Source organism: Tamandua tetradactyla, chromosome 8 (genome assembly GCF_023851605.1).
Source record: "Tamandua tetradactyla isolate mTamTet1 chromosome 8, mTamTet1.pri, whole genome shotgun sequence".
Taxonomy (NCBI): Eukaryota; Metazoa; Chordata; class Mammalia; order Pilosa; family Myrmecophagidae; genus Tamandua; species Tamandua tetradactyla.
The window spans coordinates 61,663,215-61,683,456 of NC_135334.1; the positions used below are offsets into that span (position 1 = coordinate 61,663,215).

Below are 20,242 nucleotides of genomic sequence, written 5' to 3' on the forward strand. Positions count from 1 at the left end.
TCACAACACTGTGATACAGGTGTTATTAGCCCCATTTTCTCAATGGGGAAGTTGAGTCTCAGAAAAATTTGCACTTGTCCAAAGGCATACACTTTGGAGGTAGTCCAGCCAGGATTTGAACTTAGGTCTCCCTGACTGCAAAGCTAGAGATATTTGCGTGACACCATATGCTTCTTGAATATGAAGTCTGGGTATTAGCTTTATAACTTCTGACTATCCTCTTAATATCCCTAATACTTTGTTGGTATTACATTAATGAATAGGTAATACATTAATGAATACCAGCCTCATGGACATGTGGAGACAAATGGAGCTATACGTAAAGTGCTATGTGTAGTACCTGGTATATAGCAAGTGCCACTACTACTTATAGACCCAGATTCTTATACAGAGAATGTTTTTCCTTCATGATCAACTGAGTGAAGTGAACTGAGACAGAACCCCACGAGCTGCCACCTGCATATTGTCAGTCATCTTTCCAAGGAACCATTGAAATGCATATAGAAATCACCTTTGCACACAGGGAATTCACTTCCCTAGCTGCTTGACAGATTTCAGAGCAGTGGACTCTCCTTTCTGCCCTACGACCCTGCAGCCCTTTGGGCTTCAGATCTAGTGGCATGAGTGACCCTGAGGCTTCCTCTTTGATCCCACACACTCTTTCCCTCATGGGTTCACTGATTGTCCTCTTCTTTTCCCTGCAGAATCCACTGGGCTCTTTCTGCCTGCACCTTATGAAATGAGCTCCACTGTTGGCTTGAACTGTCATTTAACCTTTTTTTGGTTACTAAACTCTTCTTTGTTGGTCTTGAGGGCAGAGGCCATTTCATCTCTGTATTTCCTATGGTGCATAGTGCAGTACCACAGTAGGTAGTCAGTAAATCACAATTGCCTTCACTAGGATAGGGCTTTATGGGTAACAAGGCTCTTTTATAGTTTTTGTATCTTTTAAAATCTTCATAATAGTACTCTGATATAGAAGAGCAGGTATTATGTTTTTAGTCCAGTTGGAGAAACTAAGGCCTACACTTAAGCCATATATCCAATAATTAATTAAATCACTCTGTAGAGTAGATGTTTACTAAGTGGACTCTGTCCCACAGGCTAAGAAAAGTGTTGAAAGACAGTTCTTTTCTTCAAGATTGAGGTAGATAGACATCTGAACAAATAATCATTTATAGCAAGTGAAGTTTTAGGACAGAGGAATGGTGAAAACACAAAGGAGATCGGGTTTGACTTTATTTGGGGAAGATCAGGGAAAGATTCAGAGAGAAAGAGATGCTTGCTTTGGGCACTGAGTACTTCATGATGCAGAAGTCGGGGCGTGGGGTGGGCATTCTAGGCAGAGGAAATGTCATATGTCACAATTTAGAGAATGAAAAGACAGGCACCATCAGACGCGCTATAGGATTAGTGTGATTGGCAGGGTGTGTACGGGGAATGGGATGGTGGTAGAAAAGGAAGATGGCTATCAATCTTACTGGTAAGATCCCAAGACCTCCAGATTTTATGGGACACTGAAAGAGCCCTTCTTAGGTCCTTCTCCTTGAATCAGTCTCCCAGTCACTAGCACTCCTTCACAGAGGCATACATGGCACCTAAGCTACCTTTAAGCTTTGTGCTCACTTTTGTCTCATTCTTTGTGACCCCAACTCATCTGCACATAGATTTGTATCTCCTTTCTATGCTAAAGAAAACAGATCTGATCATATGAGGAACTTGTGACCTGACTACTTGGAAGACTAAAGGTTACTAGGTGACAGGACATCTGCGTAGGGTGAAGTAGTAACTAAAATCCACATGTGACCAAATACCTGTGTTTCTCTTTTGCTGGCAGGGTCACCAGAGGAGAGCACTAAATTGCTCTTCAAATGCGCCAGACCTGTTATTCCCAAATAGATGAGGCTGGTGCATCTTGAAATCTGTGGACAAGTCTGACTGGGTTTGTCTCACTCTAGCCTATGTTTGCCTTACAGCTGTGTAAATGAGTATGGAAGATTATGATTTCCTGTTCAAAATTGTTTTAATTGGCAATGCTGGTGTGGGGAAGACGTGTCTAGTCCGACGATTCACTCAGGTAAGGGAACTCAGAAGCCTGGGGTTTCTTTTTTTAGCCTGTGGGCTTAGGGGAAACTGGTCCCAGTGCCAGCCTCTTGGCTACAAAGTCTTTACCTCACCCTTTTAGAGGTTTTATGCGACCTGGGTACCTCTTATTGCTTCCTTTAATGAAATGGGCAAGTGGTTTTGCTTTCAGTGTGCAATATCAAAAATAGATTGTTAGTTAACACTAATCCAAAGCTGGTGACAATGGGATCAGGACACCAAATTGAATCTATCACCCTGCCTATGCCTCCTCTCCTCCTCTTAGGAAAATGAGTGAATCTTTTTGGTTTAGAAACACATGCTGATTTTCTAAATCTAATAAATTGAATGAAATGGGAACAGTGAAGAATTTTCTGAACTGGATTGAATGTTTCCTCTGTGTTAGGTCTTTTATCATGTGATCTAAATACACTTGATCCTTTTGAGGATCATTGTCAGAGATCATATACCTGTTTTTATCGAGATAAATCATTCTGACTTTGACATTTTTCATTGTCTTCCCCTGAAAACTAGGAAGGGTGGCCTTGTTGAGATTATCATGCGTGCATCTTGCATTTTCAAGTTGTGACTCGTTCTTCTATCTAAGGCAAAGGGCAGCCTGGTGCTTGAGAGTCAGGACCTGGACTTTGGTCTTGGCTCTGGCTTGCCCGGTGAGCCTGGATAAATCACCCCTTCTTTCTAGGGCCCTTTTCCTCCCTGCAGCACATAAGGGGCCTGATAAAATCCAAGGCCCCTTCCAGCTCTGATAGCCTGTGGTTCTGTGGAAAACTGGAGAGGCAAATTGTATAACACAAACAGCTTTAGGACAGAGAGTCACTTTTGGAAATGTCAGGATTTTTCCCATGATAAATGAACACAGAATAGAACCTGTGCTTTTTGACTAAGCCTTGGCCTAGTGAGATTGAAAGTAAAAATCTAAGAAACCTGGGCTCAGTCAACCACCACGGAAACTCCAATTGATTTACTTCCATCTACTATCAGTAATCTTTTCTGTTTTTTGGCAGGAGGACAAGACTGCAGAGATGTAGAGAAGCTTTCAGTTCCTTTATCAAAAGTTTCTCTAAGATCCCTTAGAGATTATTTAATCTACTCCTTTCACTTTACAGATGAAAAGCTCAGGTCTAGAGAGACTGAATGACTTGCTTAGGATCTCACATCATGTTAGTGGCAGGGCTAGGACCAGAACCCAGGTCTCCTGGTTTTCAGCCTGATAATTTTTTTCTTCTATGTGTTCTAACCTCTAATCATAAAAATTTGGTCTTTTCTTTAAAGCATAAACCCTGTAATTAAAAAAAAATTTTTTTAAATATAACAAACATGAACATTCTTTTTTTATTAATTAAATTTTTTTAAATACCAAAAAACACCAAACAAATGCAAACATTCTTAACTTTTGATCATTCCGTTCTACATATATTATCAGTAATTCACAATATCATCACATAGTTGCATATTCATCATTATGATCATTTCTTGGAATATTTGCATCCATTCAGAAAAAGACATAAAAAGAAAACAGAAAAAGATTCATATATACCATACCCCTCCCCCTCCCCCTCACTGATCACCAGCATTCCAATCTAAATTTATTTTAACATTTGTTCCCCCATTAGTCATCTTTAATCTTTTACTTGTCTGTCCATAAGGTAGGTAAAAGGAGCATCAGACACAATGTTTTCACAATCACACAGTCATATTGTGAAAGCTTCATCATTATACAATCATCTTCAAGAAACATGGCTACTGGAACACTGCTCCACATTTTCAGGCAGTTCCCTCCAGTCTCTCCATTACATCTTGGTTAACAAGGTGATATCTTTTTAATGCATAAGAATAACCTCCAGGATAACCTCTCGACTCTGTTTGGAATCTCTCAGCCATTGACACTTTATTTTGTCTCATTTCACTCTTCCCCCTTTTGGTCAAGAAGGTTTTCTCAATCCCCTGATGCTGAGTCTCAGCTCATTCCAGGATTTCTGTCCCATGTTGCCAGGAAGGTCCACACCCCTGGGAGTCATGTCCCATGTAGACAAGGGGAGGGTGGTGAGTTTGCTTGTTGTGTTGGCTGGAGAGAGTGACCACATCTGAGCAATGAAGGAGGTTCTCTTGGGGGTGACTCTTAGGCTTGACCTATCCTTTGTGGGGTTAAGTTTCATATGAACAAACCCCAAGATGGGGGGCTCAGCCTATATCTTTGGTTGTCCACACTGCTTGTGAGAATATCAAGAATTCAACTTGGGGAAGTTGAATTTTCCCCCGTTCTCACCATTCCCCGAAGGGGACTTTGCAAATACTTTTTTATTCACTGTTTAAATCATTCTGGGATTTATCGGGGCATCACTCTGGACAAACCAACAAAATCTCATGTCCTACTCAAGGTTCCATGTACTTATGGAAACACGAACATTCTTACCATTTGATCATTCCATTCTTGGTATATAATCAATAACACACAACGTCACCACATAGTTGTACATTCATCACCATGATCATTTCTTAGAACATTTACATCAATTCAGAAAAAGAAATAAAAAGAAAAAAGAAAAACACTCAGACATATCATACCCTTTACCCCTCCCTCTCATTGACTGTTCATAATTCTATCTACCCAATATACTTTAGCCTTTGTTTCCGCTATTTTTTTCTATACCCCTTACCACTCCCTTTCATTGATCACTAGCATTTCAGTCTACTAAATTTATTTTAAAATTTGTTCCCCCAATTATCTATTTATTTTTAATCCATATGTTTTACTCATCTGTCCATATTGTAGATAAAAGGAGCATCAGAAGCAAGTAAACCCTGTTTAATTGAGGTGAAAATGCAGACCATCTCATTCTTATTTGTCTTTTCTTTCCACTTCTTATTCTTCCTAGCCTCTCAATCCCCCCAAAGTTCTTGCTTCATAGACAGAATTGTGTTTGTTTTTGTTATTTAGTAGACAGTTAAAGTGAATTGAATTCAGCTGTTTTTGAGAAACAAAATGACGATGGAAACATGGGAAGGGTTTTATATTTTGGCATTTGTTAGGCTGCAAAACAGCTGGAGGTATAAACTTGAAATTTGGCAGGCATATGATTGAGCTAAGCCAAAATAGAAGGAAATTGATTCAATATTTGTAAGTAAAATTATGAATGTTTACATTACATCTTTTGCAGGCATGAAGTGGAACATTTTCTGTTGGTTTGAAGCTCAGTCTTTTAAGTTCAGCCTTTAATTAAAGAATTCTCATTTTGGGGAAATGGACTTTAACAATATCCGATTTTAGCTGCCAGAGCTAATAAAGTCCATTTTATTTTAATTTTTGGAAATTCTGGAATGCAAGGGAAAAGGGAAGGGAGACTAGGTAAAGGGCTTTTTTTCTTGGTAGAATTCCTTCCTACCTCTCTGCTCCCTCCCCCAGCTTAGAGGAAATATTGTGTAATACTGAATTACATTATGCATATAATTTCGCTAAAATCCTGCTTTTCTGGTTAAGCTTCCTGTGTGAGGTAAAGCTTTTCTGGTTTTGAAATGTTTACTGCAGCCTCATACTCACTGAATTTGAGAACTTTATATTTGAAGGGTACTACCTGTTTTCATTGCCTTAGTCTGTTGTAAACAGTACCTCCTCCCAGTTTAACAGAGCATAACTTTGAGGCCCAGAGGAAGGGACTAATTTGCCTGAGGTCACACAGTAGCTACTGCCTCCTGATTTAGTGCTATTTCTACCATACTGTTTCCATGAATAACTTAATTTTCTCAAATTATCTGCCAGTATCATTGGCCCTGAGCTCACATAATTTTTTTGTGTTGTTTGTTGCAGTGAGGAAAATCGTTATTACCTTCACGGCAGAGGAGAAATCAAAGGCTTCCTTGTCTTGTTCATGTTTTTCATGATGCTGAATCCTTGTTTCTTTTTTCATGTTGGTTGTTTACCCTCATTGCTATCCATACCCCAGACCAGTACTTGGTTTTAAGCTTGCTTTATGAGCAACAATGTATTTTACTTCTATTCCTAATAATCTCATCCCTGTGGTTCCCTGTTCCTCAGTCTTATCCTGTCTGATTTTTCTGTTTCATTCTTTGAAATTGGGTCCTCTGTCTCCTTTCCCATTTCTCTCTTGTCACCTTCTTTCTCCCTTTCCCTTTGTTTGCTCCCCTTCCTTTTTCTTTTTACCCTTTTCAATTCTCTCTCCAATTTTTCCCTTCTTTTTCTCCCTTAAAACATACATACAAAATTAAATTAAATAGCGCTTTCATGATATTAGCCAGAGTTCTCTTTTCTACCAGTTTAGCTCAGTAGAAGGAAGGAGCCAGGTGTAGGTGGTAGAGGGAGGTGGGGTGGGGAGATGGGATTTCATTTCATTGCAAGATTTGCTTAATTGTTATTTTCCATTATTTCTTCTTTAGGGTCTTTTCCCCCCAGGTCAAGGAGCCACAATTGGAGTTGATTTTATGATTAAAACTGTGGAGATTAATGGTGAAAAAGTAAAGGTAAGATGCTAAATGTTTAATAAGACTTTCACTGTGCTATGTGAAAGTTTAGGGGAAATAGTGTTTTCATAACGTTTATTAAGTCTCCTCATTGAAACCAACGTTGAAAATAATATGCTCAGGCAAGTAATCTTATTTCCAAACAGGGTCTTTCTAGTCCATTAATGGGGGCAGGAAGGATAGTGGATTACGAATTTACAGATTGGAAGACAGCAAAGAGAAGGGCTAAAACTAGTTTGCTGTCCCCTGACACGTCAGAGGAGACGCAAAGATAAGGAAGAAATTTCTTTTTTTTTGATTGAGACATGACCTTTATTAGGGGACTTACATACAGGAGACAAGTCTAGTTGCTCTGAAAGTGGTTGATTCAGAGCTCCATCTGACAGCAATCCGCAGTAATCAGAAGGGGAAGCAGGGTATTATAGTGATTATAGACCAAATAAGGCACAGAGCCAAGAGAGTGCATGCACATGTTGCTAACAAAGTTAACTTCTTTTTTAAAAACTTTTTATTGTATAGTATAACATATATACAAAGCAAAGAAATAAAAAAGTAATAGTTTTCAAAGCACTCTTCAACAAGTAGTTACAGGACAGATCCCAGAGTTTCTCATGGGCTATGATATGATCCTCTCAGACTTTTCCTTCTAGCTGCTCCAGAATATAGGAGGCTAGAAAGCTTAACAATTTTTTTTATCACCACAATTGACTTTTTTTCCTTCTTTTTTGTGAAAAATAACATATATACAAAAAAATCAATAAATTTCAAAGCACAGCACTGAAGTAAGTTATAGAACATATTTCAGAGTTTGACATGGGTTACAATTCCTTAATTTTAGGTTTTTACTTCTAGCTGCTCTAAGATACTGGAGACTAAAAGAAATATCAATTTAATGATTCAGCAATCGTATTTGTTTGTTAAATCCTATCTTCTTTGTGTAACCCCACCATCACCTTTGATCTTTCTATCCGTCTCTTTAGGGGTGTTTGGGCTATGACCATTCTAACGTTTTCATATTGGAAGAGTCTGTCACTAATATGGGCTAGGGAGATGGAACTATCTGATGTTCTGGAGAGGCTGGGCTCTCTAAGTTTCAGGACTTAATATGATCCAGGGACCCATCTGGATGTTGTAGGTTTCTGGAAAGTTACACTAGTGCATGGAACCCTTGTGGAATCTTATATATTGCCCTAGGTGTTCTTTAGGATTGGCTGGAATGGTCCTGATTGGGGTTTAGCAGGTTATGATAGGTAACAATGTCTACCTGAAGCTTGCATAAGAGCAAACTCCAGAGTAGCCTCTTGACTCTGTTTGAACTCTCTCTGCCACTGATACTTTATTAGTTACACTTCTTTTACCCCTTTTGGTCAGGGTGGAATTGTTGACCCCATAATGCCAGGTCTGGATTCATCCCTGGACATCATCTCCCATGTTGCCAGGGAAACTTTCACCCATAGATGTCACATTCCACATGGGGGGAGGGCAACGATTTCACTTGTAGAGTTGGGTTTAGAGAGAGCAAGGCCACATTTGAGCAACAAAAGAGGTCCTCCAGAAGTAACTCTTAGGCATACCTATAGGTAGTCTAAGCTTCTCCACTACCTACATAAGCTTCAAAAGAGTAAGCATCAAGATCAAAGGCATTCTATAGATTTGGGTGTTCCTAAAGTTTGACACAGTATAAGGGGATTTCCTGATGGTGAAGTTTAATAGTTCCATGTTTTTCCTCTCATCCATCAAGGGACTTTGCTAATACTTTTTGATTATCTGATTAATATACTCTAGGATGTATCCAGGCATTACATTAGGCTATACAGGATTAAAGGATCTCTTTCTTATTCTGGGATCCCTGTATTTCAGTTGTTCAAATGAGCTATACATATAGGTTGAGTTAGATTATGTGCTACAGAAAATTTTGGTTCCTGACCAAATAAACCTTTCTTTCTTTGGTCTCAAAGAATATATGTAGTTCTAAAATATAGACATTGTCTTCCTTACCCCTGTGTTCTGAATTACTTTAACCCCAACCTGATTGGCTTCATTTTCATCTCTCTCTCTCTCTCTCTCTCTCTCTATATATATATATATATATGTGTGTGTGTGTGTGTGTGTGTGTGTATGTATGTATAATATATAACAGCCTCTCGAAATCCAGGAATAATAATTACCACTCTGGACTAAATGTGTCTGCTACGAAAGCTTACAATCTAGGCCCCTGTTTTCTAGTAAGCATTTTCTAAAGGATACCATACCATTGTTGTTCTTTTGTTTCTGGCTTATTTTGCCTTGCCAAATGGAAATTTCTTTTTGGAACTCCTGAGTTGGGTTCAACAAATGGTGCTGCCTCATGAAAGGGTCTACTGATTACTGAATTTCATTATGGGTCATTTGGTCATAACTAGTTATTTACTAGAATTATCCTGCCTGCCATCACACCTCTACCCCTCACAAGGGAGAAAGATTAAATGAGACATACAGGAAAGGCTCCATGATCTTCTGCCACTTATGGCTTCTAGATGGAAGTATGGTATATCCATTAATGGGAAAAGAGAGAGTGTTGAATGCATGTGCTATCATGTTTAACCCATTGCTTACTATAAACCCTGTGAGGTAGTGGTATTCTCATTTTACACTTTTTAGAGAGGTTAAGTAACTAACATCCTTGGTTACATATTTAGGAAGTGAGGAAGCTAGGAATTTAATCAGTTTTTCCAGCCAGTACCCCACACTGCCCCACCTCTGTCAATTTTCCTCTATCATGAGAGAAGGTGGAAATGAAGGCATAATAGGGCTGTCACTTTGGAGGAAGGAAAGAAGGAAGCTGATGGAAAGAAAGAAAGAAAGAAGAGAGACTAAATTACATGAAGAGAAGGTAAAGATACTGATCTTTGGCACCATGCTTTACCTGCCCCTCAGAGTTATCGAAACTCCACTGTTAGACATTTCAGAGCTCTCTAAGTCCCATAGAAAGCAGTAATGACTCTGGCACAGCAACACAATAAAAATGACAGGATCCAAATTCCAGCTAGATGCCAACCTCAGCATTCCAAGTTTGAGTCCATGCCATTTGCATCTCTCTCCAATATGTACCTGCACTCCTTCCTGGCAGTGCCATGGAGATGACCAAGTAAATGCTCTTCATCACAGAGAAGAATTTAGGATGAGGCTCCTGATTGGAGAACAGAGAGCCCTCTCAATATCTCCTTCAGTTCTGACTCTTCAAAATAGTTCCTTAAGGTAGAGACATCCATACCAAATACAATGGTGAATGGAGAACTGGGAGGTGCTGGAAGACAAAAGCTGGGTGTGAAATCCACTTAAATGCCAACTGTAGAAAGCTCAGAAAAATAGTGCATTGGGGTGGGGAGAAAGAGCTAAGGTGTGGATGTAGGAGGAGATAGGAGTGTGTACTGAAGAGGCATTAATAAGAAGAGCCTTTTGTAACTTTCTGTCGTTCTAACAGAAGGGAAGTGGCTGCTGACCCAAGAAGTTGAATAAAGATAGCAACTGTTCAGGCATTTTAGTTCCAGATGTTTGGATTTCCCATTCATATAAGTATTTGTATGTCAGTTCATTGGTTTGATTAGAATTTGTTAGTGTCTAACTAGATATGAATAAGGGTAAATAAGAAATATTTCCTATCTTAAAGAAATAGGCTTATTTTTTCTTTCCCAAATCCCCAGAATTACATTCTTTTTTCTGCATACTGTAACCTCAATTTTTTTTTCCATTTTAACTGTTTATTTGTAGTAGAAACAGGGAACAAATATATTTTTAAGTTGGGTAGCAAAGCCAGTGGGTGGCAAACATTCTTTTTTTAAAAAATTTATTTATTAATTAAAAAAATTTAACAAACGAACTAAAACATTAACATATATAATCACTAATTCACAATATCACTTAGTTGCATATTCATCATTTCTTAGAACATTTGCATCAATTCAGAAAAAGAAATAAAAAGACAACAGAAAAAGAAATAAAACAAAAACAGACAAAAAAAGATTATACATACCATACCCCTTACCCCTCCCTTTCACTGATCACTAGCATTTCAAACTAAATCTATTTTAACATTTGTTCCCCCTATTATTTATTTTTATTCCATATGTTCTACTTGTCTGTTGACAAGGTAGATAAAAGGAGCATGAGACACAAGGTTTTCACAATCACACAGTCACATTGTGAAAGCTATATCATTATTCAGTCATCCTCAAGAAACATGGCTACTGGAACACAGCTCTACATTTTCAGGCAGTTCCCTCCAGCCTCTCCATTACATCTTGGATAACAAGGTGATATCTACTTAATGCATAAGAATAACCTCCAGGATAACCTCTCGACTCTGTTTGGAATCATTGACTTTTTGTCTCATTTCACTCTTGCCCCTTTTGGTCGAGAAGATTATCTCAATCCCTTGATGTTGAGTCTCAGCTCATTCTAGGATTTCTGTCCCACGTTGCCAGGAAGGTCCACACCCCTGGGAGTCATGTCTCACGTAGACAGGGGGAGGGTGGTGAGATTGCTTGTTGTGTTGGCTGGAGAGAGAGGCCACATCTGAGCAACAAAAGAGGCTCTCTTGGGGGAGACTCTTAGGCCTAAATTTTAAGTAGACTTGACCTATCCTTTGTGGGGTGTAACCTCAATTTTTAAGTGCTTATTACACTCTGATGAAATCCATCTTTTTATAAATCTGATTCTACCACCAAACTACATGCTTTTGAGAGCAAGGGACATATCATCCATTTTTTTTTTTTTTTTTTTTAGAAATCATTCCATTCTACATATGCAATCAGTAATTCTTAATATCATTACATAGATGTATGATCATCATTTCTTAGTACATTTGCATCGACTTAGAAAAAGAAATAGCAAGGCAACAGAAAAAGAAATAAAATGATAATATAGAGAAAAAAAAATAAAAAATACAAAAAATATATATAAAAACAAACAAACAAAAAAAGCTATAGCTCAGATGCAGCTTCATTCAGTGTTTTAACATAATTACATTACAATTAGGTAGTACTGTGCTGTCCATTTTTGAGTTTTTTTATCTAGTCCTGTTGCACAGTCTGTATCCCTTCAGCTCCAATTACCCCTTATCTTACCCTGTTTCTAACTCCTGATGGTCTCTGTTACCAATGACATATTCCAAGTTTATTCTCTAATGTTGGTTCATATCAGTGGGACCATACAGTATTTGTCCTTTAGTTTTTGGCTAGTCTCACTCAGCATAATGTTCTCTAGGTCCATCCATGTTATTACATGCTTCATAAGTTTATTCTGTCTTAAAGCTGCATAATATTCCATCGTATGTATATACCACAGTTTGTTTAGCCACTCGTCTGTTGATGGACATTTTGGCTGTTTCCATCTCTTTGCAATTGTAAATAATGCTGCTATAAACATTGGTGTGCAAATGTCCGTTTGTGTCTTTGCCCTTAAGTCCTCTGAGTAGATACCTAGCAATGGTATGGCTGGGTCATAGGGCAATTCTATATTCAGTTTTTTGAGGAACCGCCAAACTGCCTTCCACAGTGGTTGTACCATTTGACATTCCCACCAACAGTGGATAAGTGTGCCTCTTTCTCCACATCCTCTCCAGCACTTGTCATTTTTTGTTTTGTTGATAATGGCCATTCTGGTGGGTGTGAGATGATATCTCATTGTGGTTTTGATTTGCATTTCTCTAATGGCCAGGGACATTGAGCATCTCTTCATGTGCCTTTTGGCCATTTGTATTTCCTCTTCTGAGAGGTGTCTGTTCAAGTCTTTTTCCCATTTTGTAATTGTGTTGGCTGTCTTTTTGTTGTTGAGTTGAACAATCTCCTTATAAATTCTGGATACTAGACCTTTATCTGATATGCCGTTTCCAAATATTGTCTCCCATTATGTAGGCTGTCTTTCTACTTTCTTGATGAAGTTCTTTGATGCACAAAAGTGTTTAATTTTGAGGAGTTCCCATTTATTTCTTTCTTTCTTCAGTGCTCTTGCTTTAGGTTTAAGGTCCATAAAACTGCCTCCAATTGTAAGTTTCATAAGATATCTCCCTACATTTTCCTCTAACTGTTTTATGGTCTTAGACCTAATGTTTAGATCTTTGATCCATTTTGAGTTAACTTTTGTATAGGGTGTGAGATACGGGTCCTCTTTCATTCTTTTGCATATGGATATCCAGTTCTCTAGGCACCATTTATTGAAGAGACTGTTCTGTCCCAGGTGAATTGGCTTGACTGCCTTATCAAAGATCAAATGTCCATAGATGAGAGGGTCTATATCTAGCACTCTATTCGATTCCATTGGTCAATATATCTATCTTTATGCCAATACCATGCTGTTTTGACCACTGTGGCTTCATAATATGCCTTAAAGTCCGGCAGCTTGAGACCTCCAGCTTCGTTTTTTTTCCTCAAGATGTTTTTAGCAATTCGGGGCACCCTGCCCTTCCAGATAAATTTGCTTATTGGTTTTTCTATTTCTGAAAAATAAGTTGTTGGGATTTTGATTGGTATTGCATTGAATCTGTAAATCAATTTAGGTAGGATTGACATCTTAACTATATTTAGTCTTCCAATCCATGAACACAGTATGCCCTTCCATCTATTTAGGTCTTCTGTGATTTCTTTTAACAGTGTTTTGTAGTTTTCTTTGTATAGGTCTTTTGTCTCTTTAGTTAAATTTATTCCTAAGTACTTTATTCTTTTAGTTGCAATTGTAAATGGAATTCGTTTCTTGATTTCCCCCTCAGCTTGTTCATTGCTAGTGTATAGAAACTCTACAGATTTTTGAATGTTGATCTTGTAACCTGCTACTTTGCTGTACACATTTATTAGCTCTAGTAGTTTTGTCGTGGATTTTTCCAGGTTTTCGACGTATAGTATCATATCATCTGCAAACAGTGATAGTTTTACTTCTTCCTTTCCAATTTTGATGCCTTGTATTTCTTTTTCTTATCTAATTGCTCTGGCTAGAACCTCCAACATGATGTTGAATAATAGTGGTGATAATGGACATCCTTGTCTTGTTCCTGATCTTAGGGGGGAAAGTTTTCAATTTTTCCCCATTGAGGATGATATTAGCTGTGGGTTTTTCATATATTCCCTCTATCATTTTAAGGAAGTTCCCTTGTATTCCTATCCTTTGAAGTGTTTTCAACAGGAAAGGATGTTGAATCTTGTCAAATGCCTTCTCTGCATCAATTGAGATGATCATGTGATTTTTCTGCTTTGATTTGTTGATATGGTGTATTACATTAATTGATTTTCTTATGTTGAACCATCCTTGCATACTTGGGATGAATCCTACTTGGTCATGATGTATAATTCTTTTAATGTGTTGCTGGATTCGATTTGATAGAATTTTGTTGAGGATTTTTGCATCTATATTCATTAGAGAGATTGGTCTGTAGTTTTCTTTTTTTGTAATATCTTTGCCTGGTTTTGGTATGAGGGTGATGTTGGCTTCATAGAATGAATTAGGTCGCTTTCCCTCCACTTCGATTTTTTTGAAGAGTTTGAGGAGAGTTGGTACTAATTCTTTCTGGAATGTTTGGTAGAATTCACATGTGAAGCCGTCTAATCCTGATATCATCCATTTTTGTATTCACAGCACAGTTCCTGGCCTTTCATCTCTTTGGATCTCAAAAGTGAGAGTTTTTAATCTCCCAAATACAGTCTGAATCAATTTGTCTGCAATTGTTTCTTGATGTACAATCAAGATATAGAATTACCCTCTTCATCCACATTAATCCAAGGGCTTTATTAACACTCAGACATATGAGAAGTAACCCATTTAATCCTCCAGTAGAAAAGGGCAGAGCTGTTCAGTCTCCACTAAGGAACCAGTTGTCTTATTGCTATCCTTGTTCTTTAATGGGTACTGAATATTTTTTTCTTGGTGATGTTTGAGTGTCCTTATGCTAGTAGTTTTCAGGTTTTCTCAGAACCCTATAAAGTCAGTGGAAAAGGGAATCCACCATTGTTTGTGCAAGATTGGCCAACTGGCGAGTGGCAGGACAAGGACCAGAACCTGGTTCTCTATTCTGATTTCTCACCATTCCTTCTCAGCCTCCCCTACAAGTGTCATTCTCCCTAAGATGGCTCCCACAATTGAAGGCAGGAGTCACTGGTATTAGAAAGCTCTTGTAGTTATTAAGGCTCATTGCCAAATCAGTAAAGGCAAAGTTAAGGAAACGGCCCTTCCCCTAATTTATTTTTTATTAGAACAGTTGTAGGTTTACAGAAGCATCATGCAGGAAGTACATAGTCCCATACACCCCCCTCTCACATACACAGTTTTACCTATTATTAACATTTTGCATTAATGTTGCAATTCATGAAACCATATTATGATAATTATGATTTAGTGCACTGTATACATTGTTTTGTATAGTTTCCTAGGTGTGTGTGTGTCTGTGTGTGTGTGTGGTGTAACATAAATAACAACCTTTTTTCCTTTTCGAATATGCAATTCAGTGGTGTTGATTACATATGCAAAGTTGTGCCTCCATCCCCATCATCCATTGCAAAACTTCACTGTTACCCTAAAGAGAAACTCTATACAAATTTAATATCAACTTCCCACTTCTCTCCCCTACTTCCCCCCTGGTAACCTGTACTCTAGTTCTAACTTCCTGAATATGCTTATTTTGCTTTCTTCGTATAAGTGAGTATTTGTTCCTTGTGTTTGGCTTATTTCATTAAACCTGATGCTTTTAAGCTTCATCCATGTTGTGGAATGTATGAGAACTGTACTCCTTTTTATGGCTAATATTTCATTGTATGTACCACATTTTGTTTATCCATTCATTGGTTGATGGACACTTGGGTTGCTTTCACCTTTTGCCAATTGTGAATAATGCCACTATGAACATTGGTGTGCAAATCTTTGCCTTCATTGGTGTGCAAGTTCCTGTCAAGTCCCTGCTTTCAATTCGTTCAGGTTATACCTAGAAGTGGGATTGTCAGGTAACATTGTAACTGTATACTTAACTTCCTGAGGAAATGCCATTTTATGAATACACCATTTTACATTCCTACCAACAAAGTACAAGTGTTCCTATTTTTCCTCATTTTCTTCAGCATTTGTTATTTTTCTTTTTTTTAATAGTAGCCATTCTAGTGGCTGTGCAATGGTATTCGTGGGTTTGATTTGCATTTTCCTGATAGATGATAACTTTGGGCATTTTTTCATGTGCTTTTGGTCATTTGTATATCTTCTTTGAAGAAATGTCTATTCAAGTCTTTTCCCCATATTTCGATTGGGGTTATGTGTCTTTCTGTTGTTGAGTTGTAGAAGTTCTTTGTAAATTCTGGATGTTGAACTCTTATCAAATATTTGGTTTCCACATATTTTCTTCCTTTTTTGTAGGTTGTCTTTTTACTTTTTTGATAAAGTAAAAAGATAAACTTTGATGCACAAAAGTTTTTAGTTTTGATCTAGTTCCATTTATCTATTTTTTCTTTTGTTCCTCATATTTTTAAGAAACCACTGCCTAACATAAAGTGTTAAAGATGACTTCCTGTGTTTTCTTCTAGAAATGTTATAGTTTTTAGTCTTTATATTTAGGTCTTTGATCCATTTATACATATATATATATTTATTGACAAAACAAAACAACATACAAACACGAACATTCTTAACATTGAACATTCCATTCTTGGTGTATAATCAGTGATTCACAATATCATCACATAGTTGTATATTCATCACCATGATCATTTCTTAAAACATTTAAATCACTCCAGAAAAAGAAATAAAAAGAAAAAAGAAAAAATTCATACATACCATACCTCTTGCCCCTCCCTCTCACTGACCACTAGTATTTCCATCCACTCAATTTATTTTAACCTTTGTTCCCCCTATTTTTTTAAACCTTTATTCCCCCATTTTTTTCTATACCCCTTACCACTCCCTTTCATTGATCACTAGTATTTCAATCTACTCAATTTATTTATTCCCCCTATTATTTATTTTTAATCCATATTTTTAACTCATCTGCCCATACCATAGATAAAAGGAGCACTTTGATCCATTTTGAGTTCATTTTTGTATAAGATGTTAGGTAGGGATCCTCCTTAAATCTTTTAAAAGCCTATTACTATCCAGGTCTCCCAGCACCATCTGTTGAAGAGACTATCATTTGGCCAAAGGTATGAGGGTTTATTTCTGAACTCTCAATTCAATTCCGTTGGTCTGTATGTTTGTGCCAGTGCCAGAGGGCTTTCTCTTAGTGTGATCTGTATTAAGAAAGTAACACTGAATAGAAGATATAACTAAAAGATTTACAGAATTTTCTCTTATCCATTGATTTTTTTTTAGTCTATTATAAATTAACGGATAATAAGCAAAATTCTAAGCTCAGTCTAAAGCATTTTAACCTTAGGAGATTAATTATACTAGAAATAGCAGATATGCTGTATTTCTTTCTAATCAGGTATGTGTTGCCTAGATAAGAATGTCATGAAATTACAAACCTATATTCATAAATTTGTTCATTTGATCATCCATCCATCCTGTGTTATACTAGATGCTTTGTGTATAGCACTGTGTAAGAAAAGCATCCTTGCCCTCAAGAACTTACTATCTAGCTCAAATAACATTTTATTCATGAAAGTTCCTTTAATACCCTATTAATCTTTAAGCAGAACTAATTTCTTTATGATTATGGGATCCTTTGTTCATTCAGGTAGCCATTTATTCAAACTACCAAGTTCTATATACTGTGTTAGGAAGGCATTGGTGTATAACATTAAGTAAGAGACAGCCCTTGCCCTCAAAGAACTCAGTCTAGTACGGAGACAGACATTGATTGTGATACGTTATTTTGACAGTGAGGCAACAGAAATGTAAGTAGTGATCCAAAGAAGAGTAGATGAACAATGTAGCCCCATGCTGGAGGTGACAGTAGTTAGAAAGCCCATGGCTACAATATTGAGAACCTATAGATGCACATGGAACTAACACGAGGAGATGAGTTAGGAGACACTGTCTCCTGCTTATACCTCTTTAATAGGACAACACCTCATATTGTAATATGGTTAATTAACTATGTGTTTGTCCTCTCTAGACTGTGAGTTGTTTGAGATCAGGGATCATGTTTTATTCATCTCTGCATCCCCTCATGCCTACCACAGTACCCTGGATGTATTAATGTCCTATAAATACTGAAAAGAAGTAAAAGAGTTGCAGAGAAAATGGTAAACCAAGTTGAGTGATAAGGGTAGTGAGTGGAATATGATTATCCTCAAGAATAATCTGTAAGGCTAGATTCAGCTAGCCCCATATGAGAAAACAGCATACATCTTGAGAAAGCCATAAAATCACTATCCTAGAAAAGTGTTTTAACCCTCAAAGCTGTTCTCAAGATGTGTCAGTCATGAGCACATACCAATTTCAAATGATTGACAGTATCTAAATCTAATAACAGGTGTTTTTGATGGCTCAGTGTGGCTTTTAAAAGTATTCTGTTGTTTTAAGACACATCCTGGCAGAGGGAAATCAAGTCCCTAGGTTTGAGGTAGAGAATAAAAATTGCTTTTGTCCCAGGAAAAAAGCCATAACATCTCTATGGTCGTCTTCAGCATACACAGATTTTCATGTATATCATCAAAAAGCAGCTGCAGCATCAATGCAAAGGACAGCTGTGTGCTGCTGATCTGTGGCAGAGACTGCTGAGCACTCATCAGTCTCTTTAGCTAAACTAGTATAAGCAGAGGGTGACACCAACTGATTCATTCTCTTTGGATGCAGATGAGCATTTAAATTAGCCTCTGGTGGCAAAAGCAGCATAGGGATATGGAATGAGTCTTCAAATGGGAAGGAAAAGACCTGGGCTCTGAGTTTCAGTTTTGTGTATAACCAGTTGGGAGACAGTTTCTCATTAGCCTCATAAAAGGGAGGCATAAAACCACTTCCCTCACTGATTGTTGTAGAGATTATATGAGAACATGAATAAATAGTTGAGCATCTACTATTAGCCGATCACTGTCTTTGGCATAGGAGATACTATGAATAAAATGGCCTCTGATTTCCTCCTTATCGAGCTTTCAGTCTAGTGGAGAAGATAGCTATTAAACAAATTATTTCAAATAAATAACTGTTTCAAGCATGTCACATACTGTTAGGGAGAATTATTGGGTGGATTACAGGAGAGAGTATGTGGGTGGGAGGGCTGAATGGGGAACTTGACCTAATCTGAAATGTTCAAAAGGCCTTCCCTGAAGAAATGATGTAATGTTTATGGGGGTGAATGTACCTTGTGAACTATAAAATATATGGGGTTAGAAGAGAAGATTATTATGGTTGATGTGGTGCCTTAGACTTCTGACTTGTCATACATCTAGCAGTCTTTCTGGAGAATGATTCTCTTTCAGAAGTCTTCTGCTCTGTGCAAGAAATTTCAGGAAGGAGATGTGGACAGTATTTTACCATTTCTTTGTTATTAGAACTGTCAGATATTCCGTCTTAGAACTGGTAGATGAGTTCAGAAAATGTGAACTTCCAGCATGTTGCATATTACTAACCCCATGTTATAAAGAAACAACTGAAGCCCAAAGAGATTAAGTGACTTGCCTGTGGTTGCAGAACTTTAAATTGCTGGGGGAAAATGATTTTGTCTATCATTGCACTGTTCCTGCTTTCATTAACAGTGAAATGCTATGAAAACAAAATGAATGTAGGGTTAATACATTCATTTGCATTTTGAACTGAGAAAGGTGGTGAGGTTGGATTTGCCCCTTCTGATTGCTGACTGAAATGCCAACAGTCCAGAATGATAGCTTTCCTTCTGCATCCCACCTTGTATGATAGAGCACTGTGGTCAAGAGCATGGACTCTGGCGCAGTATGCCAAGTTCACTTGGCAAATTGTTTAATCTCTTTGGCCTTGGTTTCCTCATGTGTGAAGTAGGTATATAGTATGTAGTAATTTTTTTTTTTTACATGGGCAGGCACTGGGAATCGAACCCAGGTCCTCTGGCATGGCAGACAAGCATTCTTGCCTGCTGAGCCACCATGGCCCGCCCAGTATGTAGTAATTTTGAGGGCTAAATGAGTTAATGCATATATTGCTTGGACTAGAGCTTGAAACACAGTAAATGCTCAATAATTTACAGAATATAGGGGGAACGATTAAATAATCTAACAAAGAAAAAAGAAGTCCCTCTCCCTAACCAGAGATGTCTGACAAATTAAAAAAAAAAATTAGCTGCTTTTCTGTAGAATAACCATGAAAGTATTTGGATGAAGGTGTTTCCATTCCCAAACTAAAGCAAGGCAATGCTCTCACTCTCTCTTTTTTTAAAATGAATATTCTTTTTCTTTTTACTAGAGAAGTTGTAGGTTTACAGAAAAATCATGCATAAAACACAGAGTTCCCATATACCACCCTATTATTAACACCTTGCATTAGTGTGGTACATTTGATACAATTCATGAAAGAATATTTTTATAATTGTACTATTAATTATAGTCCATGTTTACATTAGGCTTCACTGTTTGCGTTATACAGTCCTATGGGGTTTTTTTGTTTGTTTTAAAGTTTTATTCTAGAAATATAAACACAACCTAAAATTTCTCCTTTAACCATATTCAGATACAGAATTCGTTTTTAACATTAAAATGTCATTCTTTTCTGCTTCTCCAACCTGATTCTTCTCTTATGGCTT

General features: G+C 37.5%; 1 protein-coding gene across 4 annotated transcripts in view; it reads left to right on the forward strand.

The window, feature by feature from the left end:
- Positions 1 to 20,242, forward strand: part of RAB30 (RAB30, member RAS oncogene family) — a 105,057-nt gene that overhangs the window by 71,026 nt on the left and 13,789 nt on the right. For 3 of the 4 annotated variants that reach the window (XM_077113443.1, XM_077113444.1, XM_077113442.1), the window contains 2 exons: positions 1,977 to 2,077; positions 6,496 to 6,579. In XM_077113443.1, coding sequence (XP_076969558.1) covers positions 1,985 to 2,077; positions 6,496 to 6,579 — 177 coding nt within the window. In that variant the 5' untranslated portion in view covers positions 1,977 to 1,984. The remainder of the gene's footprint in view (positions 1 to 1,976; positions 2,078 to 6,495; positions 6,580 to 20,242) is intronic. The other variant, XM_077113445.1, reaches the window with a different exon arrangement.